The 10,216-nt window shown below is 33.2% G+C and overlaps 1 protein-coding gene across 4 annotated transcripts; it reads left to right on the top strand.

Annotated features, from left to right (window-relative positions):
• The first annotated feature begins 1,142 nt into the window (after positions 1 to 1,142).
• Positions 1,143 to 3,541, top strand: LOC136226809 (probable terpene synthase 6). 4 transcript variants are annotated; one of them, XM_066015464.1, is made up of 7 exons: positions 1,143 to 1,381; positions 1,474 to 1,751; positions 1,844 to 2,231; positions 2,302 to 2,507; positions 2,581 to 2,698; positions 2,776 to 3,015; positions 3,105 to 3,541. In XM_066015464.1, the coding sequence occupies exons 2-5, from the start codon at positions 1,742 to 1,744 to the stop codon at positions 2,619 to 2,621; spliced, it is 645 nt and encodes a 214-aa protein (XP_065871536.1). In that variant the 5' UTR covers positions 1,143 to 1,381; positions 1,474 to 1,741; the 3' UTR covers positions 2,622 to 2,698; positions 2,776 to 3,015; positions 3,105 to 3,541. The 4 variants fall into 4 exon arrangements, with proteins under 4 accessions (XP_065871536.1, XP_065871538.1, XP_065871537.1 ...); XM_066015466.1 differs by having other exon boundaries at positions 1,459 to 1,751; XM_066015465.1 differs by having other exon boundaries at positions 1,143 to 1,751.
• The last annotated feature ends 6,675 nt before the right edge of the window (positions 3,542 to 10,216 follow it).

The raw sequence follows: 10,216 nt of genomic DNA, 5'->3' as shown, positions 1-10,216 counted from the left end.
TTCATTCAATGCGACAAGAACATAAACGAGACCCATTTGGGACCGAAGCTAACTTTGCCAAGTGATCAGCCTCCTCATTCTCTTCCTTTGGAATTTGCTGGATTTTTAGGCTTCAACCTTCATACTTTCCTTCTTGTAATAATGATTTCACCGTAGTCAAATATTTCTTCATTGCATCAGTACGAGCCTCATAATTTTCGGTGAGTTGACAGACCATGAGCTTAGAGTCACTTTTCAAGCCAGCTCTTTCTGGTTTTATAATATTGAGAATCTGCTGAAGCCTCTACAGTAAAGCTTCATATTCGACAACATTGTTAAATGCCATACAGTCTAATCCTGCAGCATACCAAGCTTGATTCCATTAGGCCCTTGCACAAAACCCTCCAATGCACGCCCTATCTTTATTAGAGTTGCCATCAACGAAGATTTCCCAAACTTCAGAAATCTTCGGGAGAAGACCCATTTCTTCTGAAATTTCAATTAAGAACTCAGACAACATCTCTGCTTTAAATGCCTTCTGAGGCTCAAATCAGATGGCAAACTCTGTTAGCTTCAAATCCCATTCAACAATTTTCCCCCGATATCTCAGACATCTACAAGATCTTGCTCAAGGGCATATCAGTTCTGACAACAATGGGATGTCTTTGAAAATAATGTCTTAACTTCTATGCGGTGATAACCACTCCAAAAGCAATCTTTTTAAGCTTCACATATCTAATCTAGGCATCTCTTAAGTCTCTATTAATATAGTACACAGTGAATTGCTCTGTCCCCTCCTTTCAAATTAATACCATGCCAATTGAATCTTCGGCCATACTTATGTACAAATACAGTGTTTCACCAGGAAAAGGCCAACTGAGTAATGGAGGTGAAGCAAAAAAGTTCCACTGGTGGAAAAATGGGCATTTGCATCGATCCATTTGCATCGGTCCTTATAAAGTGCGATACAAAAGGCCTATTTGCATCATCCCTTTATTTAGGACCGTTGCAAGCGTCATGACATTTAGTATTTGCATCGGTTCTTGTATCGGTCCCGTAACAGGGACCGATGCTCAACTTTATCAAAATAAAATATATATCACTTTATCAAAATACTTAGGTCTATCAACTTTTTGATTTTAAGATAAGTATCAAACTATTCTAATTATAAACTATTTAGAAAAGATAATAGAAATTGGAGAAACTGTACTATATGCACAGATGCACCACATCATCCGTGTAGTATAATTTGTCTATAAATTGTGAGTATTCATAGAAGTAGAGCATAGATATAGCAAGCAATCATATTTTGCGTACCCCGAAAATGGCAAAAGATGTTCCACTAACAGTATTTCCTGCTTCCTTGTGGGGAAGTAGCTTTGCTTCATTATCTCTTGATTCGGTACCTACTAATTTTTTTCTGTACTTGTTCTATTTTATGCATATATATATTTTGATACCTTGTTCCTTGAAAAATAGAATGCATTTACGCAGGAATATGAATCATTGACAAAAGAGGTGGAAACACTTAAAAGGAAAAGTTAAGGATATGCTGATTCAATCCAAAAAAGATTTAATCCACAACATTGAGTTTATCTATTTGTTATGTCGGCTTGGTGTATCCTATCATTTTGAGATGGAAATTGACGAGCAGCTCAATTTCATTTTTACTCATATGATTCCTAGTGTTGTTGAGCAAAATGACTATAATTTGTATGCAAGCGCACTTATGTTTCGAATTTTAAGATAACATGGATTCAAAATGTCTTGTGGTATGTCACAAAACTCTAAATGATCTTATTATATATAAGTATTCAATATTGCTTACCTTTTTTATATAACATATGCTGAATGAACTATTCAGATGTGTTCCGAAAATTCAAGAGCAGCCAAGGAAAATTCGAGGAAAGCTTAAGGAATGATGTGAAAGGCATACTTAGCTTATATGAAGCTACCTTTGTTGCAGTACGAGGAGAAGATATATTAGATGAAGCCCTTTCATTTACGAGAAAACATCTTGAAACAGTATCTGAAAGTGAAAATTCATTAATCTCAAATCTTCAAAAAAAGCATATAAAAAATGCTTTGTTTTGCTCATTTCACCAAAATGCAAATAGAGTAGAAGCTCGACAGTACATACCTTTGTACGAGGAAGATGATGAGTTACGAAATGAAACACTGCTCAAGTTTGCAAAGTTGGATTTTAATCGACTGCAATTGCTGTACAAACATGAGCTAGGATTACTCTCCAGGTATGAATTTCTTTTTTTTTTTTTTTATTCATTGAGTTGAAGAAAAACTAATTAATTAATTATTATTCAGATGGTGGAAAGAGCTGAATCTTGTTGAAAATATGAGTCATATAAGGGACAGAATCGTGGAGAACTATTTTTGGGCACTTGGCTCCCAATTTCAACCCCAATTTAGTTTATGCAGAATCATTACGGCTAAGTATACAACAATGGTAACAGTGGTTGATGATACATACGACTCGATCAACTCCATCCTTTTACAGCCGCTATCCAAAGGTTTACTTCTTTTTTCTTAACCACCCCCGAGAGTAATACACCCGACCAATCTGATCTTTCGTCATTTTTTTAGGGGTAGAGTTGATCCAAGTCATGAACTACCAGAATACATGAAAGACATACTCAAAGCTCTTTTTGATCTTCATAACGAAACAGAGACAGACGGCAGAAACTCTTTTGTCAAAGAAGCAGTAAGATATTTTTTTTTCTTTTTGTTATTTGAATGATGATTTATTTTCTTATAGTATTTGTTTATTAATTTGAATAGTTCAAGAAACTCGTGAGATGTGAATATCTGGAAAAAAAATGGTTTGAGGAAGGGTATAATCCACTGTTGGATGAGTATTTGGATAATGCATCGATCACAATCAGCACCCTTATATATCCAGCAGCTTCATTTATTGGAATGAAAGATATGGTACAAGTTCAAGAATACATATGGCTTCAAACCAATTCCAAAATTGAAGGATTTGTTAATTTACTTTGCCGTTTGAACGATGATATTGAGGTAATAATAACTTGGCTTTGTTACAAAAAAAAAAAAAAAAAAAAAAAATCATATTCCATTAAAATAAAATGCAAATGTATATTTTGTAGGATGACAAGTATAACGAGGTATCATGTATTAAGTGCTATATGAAAGAACACGACGTCTCAAGAGAAAAGGCGATGGAAGAGATACAGAAAATGGCAGAAAATGCATGGAAGGACATCAATGAAGAATACATGAAGATGAAATCATCAACTGTCTCTTCTAATATGTTTTATTTACAAGCTTGGTGATTCCTACACAATTCCAACAAATATGAAAGATAATATTGAGTCTCTGATTTCTTCACAAGCTCATTGTCTAATACACAAAAGTAATTAAGGTGATATATGTAATTCGGTCATTTTGGTGGTGTTTTTTTTGTAAGACAAAAGCTTAGTTAAGGGTACATTTTCGTTTTCGTGTTTATTTGTTGGAATTAGTTATGTAAAAGTTTACGCTTTCATTCAAGGCTTTAAATAAAAACGATAGATTTTACGATGAATCGAATGGAATTCGACTAATGGAAAAAGAGAAACATTTCATTTTATGAGAAAATAATTAGTGTAAAGATAAAAGTGAACAAAATCGTAATATCATATTTCCATTTGTAAAATGAAACATAAGTTTAAAATAATCATAATAATAATAATAATAATAATAATAATAATAATAATATAATATTAATTATGATGGAGCCATTCCATCCAAAAAGTCCAATAATACTTTTTTTTATCATCATTATTATTATTTATTATTATTACTACTCTGTAAATAAAAATACCCCTAAGATTAAAGAGTATACAATATATATATTGAATTGCTAAATATCGCCTCCTTTTCACTAGTTACCATCTCCATTTGGAAATTTTTGCCCTTTTTATAATTTTGATTAAAAATTAAAAATTCCCTCTCCAAAATCACAAACTCAAACAATAATAATTGAAATTATAAAAATAATTAATGTGTGACAATCTAAACTTCAGAAATGGATGATTACGAGTTGTAAACATTAAAATTTATGTTTTTTAGTCAAAAAAATCATGAAAATAATATATGTTTTTTGTGACGATTTTTCATTTTTCGTCACAAAAAAGTATTTTTTTTTTGCATTTTTGTCACTAAAAATAGAACAATGTGCTGGGTGGGTGCTGGATCCGTCCAGCCCAATGCCTTGGCAGATCCGGCATCCGCCAAAGCCAAATTTCACGTTTTTTTTTAAATTCAAATTTTTCAGTTTTGATTTTTTTTTTTGAAAAGGGTAAAACTGTCCAAATGGAGACGCTGATAAGTAATTTGGAGGCGGTAAATAGCAACACCCTATATATATTCATCTATGTACGGGAGGCTCAAGGGTGAGCAGACATAGGCTCCCGCTTAGGGCCTTCGATCAGGGACGATTTTAGGAAAGCCGGATATAGGTGTCTATTTAGGACCTTTCATTTAGAAAGAATTCTGATTCATATTTTTATTAAATCCAAAATTTATTTTAATTACAATATAATAATTATTGAAATATCAATTGTTAAAAATTATTTTCATAAATAATTATTATCTCGCATTTAAATTTAATAGAAATCATATATCAAAAACAAAGAAATAACCTGCTAAAATAGAATTGAAAGTCGACAACAATGACACGCATTCGCGTTTTTTTTTTCAATCAACGCCTCTTAACAACGATAGAAGGGGCTGAAAATTTTATTTGGTTACTTTCCTCTTAACAATGTTAATAGAGGAGAGCATATTTAGCCTTTTATGTATAAAACAGTACAATTTTAAGCATTAACATGAGATAATCTCATAAGAGAAGATGAGTTTTGTTTCATTCACAAAAGATGTGCAAGTTCTTTTGGTGATCAAAACGTTAGAGGTTAGAGAGTAGCTAGATTATGAAATTGCACATGAAAAAACTCATCTTTCATTAATGATGCTTGAAATTGTATTTTTTGGTAAACGTTGGGCTTAAAATTACACTATGTTTACATGAATCGGCTAAATTTGTTATTCGGCAATAATCATATGGCTAAATTTGTACTTTATCCACAATAATATAGTTGTTAACTATTTTGTTCTCTATGAATTTCCCAAAAGTTTAATATTTAATTGACTCTTCCCACTATAAAAAAAAAGACTTTTACAGATGGATTTTTTCCAATGTAGCACGGTTTCTACCGTCGCTATAAATATTAGTGACGGTTTTCAAAACCATCAAGTGTTATTAATTCCACCATCTACATTCAGCGAAGATTTTACTAGCGTGTCGGGGTAAGGTTTTCAAAAGAGACGCTTTTCTAATGGCAGTTTAAACTAATAGAAAATCGGTCTGTAATCCGTCACAAAAAATTTAATGCCCGAATTTAAATTGTACCAATGAAATCTTTTGTCGCTAAATTTCTGTTTAATAATGCAATATAATTGCTTTTTTTCGGATTGTGCCTCGAACTGTGGTAGCAAAACACTTATAGCCACATACATTCAAATAAAATTTTAGTACAATAAGCCGCATCAATATTGTCAATATTGAAACTAAAAATAACGAAATCTGAAATCAACATAATTAAAGTAATTAAAGTTTAAATATGTTCAAAATTGTCACCAACATAATTAGAAATGAACCTAAAATTAGATCTGTTATACTCAAAAGCCAATTAACAATTGAACTTCTTCGTGTAAATAAAGACATTGAGCAAAGATTATCTCATTTTTCACGCATGATCTCCATCTTTCATCTATTTGCCTATTTTTCCTCTCCTCTTTACTAGTCTTGCACAAAAGTCAGAAATTAATAACTTTTCAAACGTTCATTTTCCAATTGAAGTAAATCTCAATCATATCGCATCACAAAATTCATAATCATGTAAAACACGACAATGTAAAACCCAAAGTAAAAATGTTAGACAAATGTTAAAGAAATTACAGTAGCGAAAAACGTTCGAAATCGCAAAGAAAACTAGAATTTATACTATCCTCATTAAATCACCCATCCAACCAACCAACATATGTTTTTGGGAGGTGGAGCCTTCAAAATGAGAAGAAATTAAATCTTGAATTTACACTAACATCTGTCACAAAGAAGGCGTGGAATCCATATGGAATTCTATGGGGCAGTTGGACTACAAAAGTTAGGTCTCCCGTAGGACACCAAAGGAAATGATGCCTAAGATTATCACCTCCTTAGCCTAACCGATTCAAGGGACAAACAAACCGTCTTCTTCCACTTCTTCTATTGGTAACCTTTTTTATAATAGGGGAAGAAATTGATACATAACAGCTCAATTTTACCCCATAATATAAATATTATAGCTTAACTGTACCTTTTTTTTTTTACAGAATTCTGTCAATAATTCTAATTAACATCATCTAATAATCATCTTCATTTTTCAAATGGGTATCATTTAATAATGGGATAAGGTACTAAAATAGGCCTAAGGTTTTTGGAAAAGTAACAATTTAGGCTCAACGTTTAAAATAGCACCAATATAGACTTAACGTTTACAACATAATATCAATTTCGGCTTAACGTTTACAATATATCATCAATTTAGGTCCCACGTACAAAATAGCATCAATATAGACTTAAAGTTTACAAAATAATACGAATTTAACCTTAACGTTTACAAAATATATACAATTTAAGCTAACGTCATAATTAAATTAATCATATTATATTCTTACCATGTTAACTTTATATGTTATCTTTTTATTTAGTTTAATTAATTAGTATTCTTGTCCATTAAGATTTTATATTTGCTTTTCATCAATGATTCCATGACTACTAAATTTCATTACTCATATAATATATGCAAACTAAAAGTAATTGAATATCCACAATATTTAGTGTTCGAAATATTGTGGATATTCAATTACTTTTAGTTTGAATATATTACATGAGCCATGGAATTTAGGAGTCATGAAATGGTTGATGAAAAACAAAATAAAGTTTTAATGGCAAGAATACGAATTAATTCTATGCCTCCTCTAAGTGCTGATACTGTCCTGTTGGAAATTAGGCTAATGTATAGCAGCGGAAATATAAAAATTTTAACCTATTTCCATTAACCCTAGGATCCGTTAATCGTTATTTCATATAAAGAGGCATAAGAAGAATTACCTTTTGATGATCAATCTACCGTTGTTAATGAAGTGCCCACAACTCTTCTCCGAGTTCCCAAACACGAAATAAAACACGGGAAGATTAATTTAGAATCAACCGTTGAATAGCAACCAAAGTAGATTGCCTCTAATTAATCAACACAAGATCAAGGATAAAAGAAATAGATGAAATCAATTGATCGGAAGGAAGCCGTGGAAAATCTCGTCCTCGAACTGGGGTGTCGAAATTTTCTCTCTCTTGCACTATAGGGGATTTCGAAAATCTCTCTAGGGTTTGCACTCTTGGATTTCGAAAATCCTAAGGGAGGGGGTATTTATAATCTCTTGTATCTAATCCCTAGTTAGATAGAATTAGGTTACTGAATAGGAATTCAATTCGGAATAGAATTCCTAATTATTATCTCATTATATATCTAATATATTAAGGATAATAATAATAACCTTATTGGATAATAATAGGAATATTATAATCTAATTAAAACTTCCAACTTATTTATCTCTTAATTAATTTAATTCATAATCCTAATCCAATTAGAATCAACAAAATTAAATTAATTATTCATGTATGTTACTGCATGAATTTCGACCCCCCCTTGGTCCATGAGTCCTATTGGGCTCAATTGGGCTTCCATCAATTAATTAACATCTATCTCTCTTTTAGGTTCCAAGTCTTATGTGTGACCCATTAGGTTCTTATTGCTTCTAGCCGTATGCAACGTTATTAAATAATTTTCAAAGAATTATATTTAATCTTTGCATACCGGAATGATGTACAGAGTATGTGATTAGCAAGTCCGTAATCATTCCCCCAGAGCCATAAGAAGACAGGTTGATTCTGTCGTTAACCTTTCCGTATTAGTTACAGTATAATTCGATCATTTATCAACTACATCCTTGAACTGAATCTTATGACTATGGATGATGTCAAGTCACATATAGCGAGACGTTCGTTTTACTTGTACAGGCCGAGTCAACTCAAATAGATAGGTTAAGTGAAATCTATATTTCAAGTCTTAAGCTATCACCTTGCAAGGATTTAGAGTCGAGTCTTCCACAAGCGATCCTTGGATGTATCTCCCATTTATCGGGAGTGATAAATGCTCAATCCAATATATAACGATCCCGCAATCACTTCCTGTGATACCCAACGTCTACTGTTCACACCCCAGAATAATCTCTGTTAAGGATCGTGTTACACCAGAGTCAAAGCGTCACATTCCGTAATCCAGAATACCAATTAATATTCCTTTAAGTCTGAGGATTAGTTATACCTATTAATACCAATGAGATGAACAGGTGACAATGATGAATCTACCCATCCTGTTATCTCAAATCGGATCCCCAATCCTAATAAACTACTTTCATCGGATCCATGTAACTGTCCAGATATCTGTATATATGAAGCTTGTGAGATCAGCTTTCTGTCGGACAGAAGACATTGTTACATGCAAGTCTCAACAGTGATATATCAATCCTAAACATATCACTTGACTTGGGGTGGTTTTAAGTTTATTAGTTTATTATAAAGTTTTGTCTCACTTCATGCTTGTATGAACACTTTATAATCACTTTAAATAAACTTACGGATTTCCTTTTATTAGACTTTATTTAGTGCTTAAAAGGGGTTGCCTTTATATAGTTATAAAACATATATCTCATTAAAACAAATGACATAAAGAACAATTCATTTACATTAAGTTTGTATCCTAGAACAATTGTCTATAGGACACTAAACCCCAACATACTCCCACTTGGACTAAAGCCAATTGTTTCTAAAACTTATCCCAGTAGAAGTTAAATGACGATCATGTACTTTCTGGGTTAAGGGCTTTGTCAACGGATCTGCAACGTTGTCCTCTGTAGGTACTCTTTCTATTCTCACATCTCCTCTAGCCACAATCTCTCTTATGATGTGGTATCGCTTAAGGTAATGCTTGGATGCATTATGAGACCGTGGTTCCTTTGCTTGCGTAATGGCTCCATTGTTATCACAATACAATGTAATGGGATTTACAATGTCAGGCACCACACCAAGTTCTGTAATGAACTTTCTTATCCAAACCGCTTCCTTTGCTGCTTCCGCAGCTGCGATATACTCTGACTCGGTCGTAGAGAAAGCTACGCTTCCCTGCTTGGAACTCTTCCAACTGACCGCGCCCCCATTCAAGATAAACAGGTATCCTGATTGGGATTTAAAATCATTCTCATCTGTGAGATGACTTGCGTCTGAAAATCCTTCTATTTTCAGATCACCTTCTCCGTACACTAGGAACATATCTTTAGTTCTTCTCAAGTACTTAAGAATGTTCTTGACGGCAATCCAAAGCTCGTCTCCCGGATTTCCTTGGTAACGACTCATTACAGATAACGCGAACGCTACGTCAAGTCTAGTGCATAGCATAGCATACATAATTGAACCGATTGCGCCGGCGTACGGGACTACAGCCATGCGTCTTTTGTCATCATCGGTTTTATGACATTGATGATTGTTTAACTTTACTCCATGTAGCATGGGTAAGTTACCTCGTTTCGATTCAAGCATGCTAAACCGATTTAGCACCTTTTCAATGTATGTAGCCTATGAAAGACCAAGCAGTCTTCTCGATCTATCTCTGTAGATCTTTATACCAAGTATATAAGCTGCTTCACCAAGGTCTTTCATTGAGAAGTTACCAGATAACCATACTTTTACCGACTGTAGTAGAACAATGTCATTTCCCATTAATAATATATCGTCCACATATAGTATGAGAAATGCTATAGAGCTCCCACTTGCTTTCTTGTAAATGCAAGCTTCTTCACAATTTTGTTCGAAACCAAATTGTTTTATGGTTTCGTCAAAACGCTCATTCCAGCTTCTTGATGCTTGCTTGAGTCCATAAATGGATCTCTGAAGTTTGCAAACTTTATTTTCATCCTTCGATATGAAACCTTCAGGTTGCATCATATATACATCCTTAAGCAGGTTTCCGTTTAGGAAAGCTGTTTTCACATCCATTTGCCAAATCTCATAATCGTAGTGAGCGGCAATTGCAAGCATGATTCTGATTGATTTGGACATAGC

The sequence above is a fragment of the Euphorbia lathyris genome, chromosome 4 (genome assembly GCF_963576675.1).
Source record: "Euphorbia lathyris chromosome 4, ddEupLath1.1, whole genome shotgun sequence".
Taxonomy (NCBI): Eukaryota; Viridiplantae; Streptophyta; class Magnoliopsida; order Malpighiales; family Euphorbiaceae; genus Euphorbia; species Euphorbia lathyris.
This window is presented reverse-complemented; position numbering and strand designations above follow the sequence as displayed.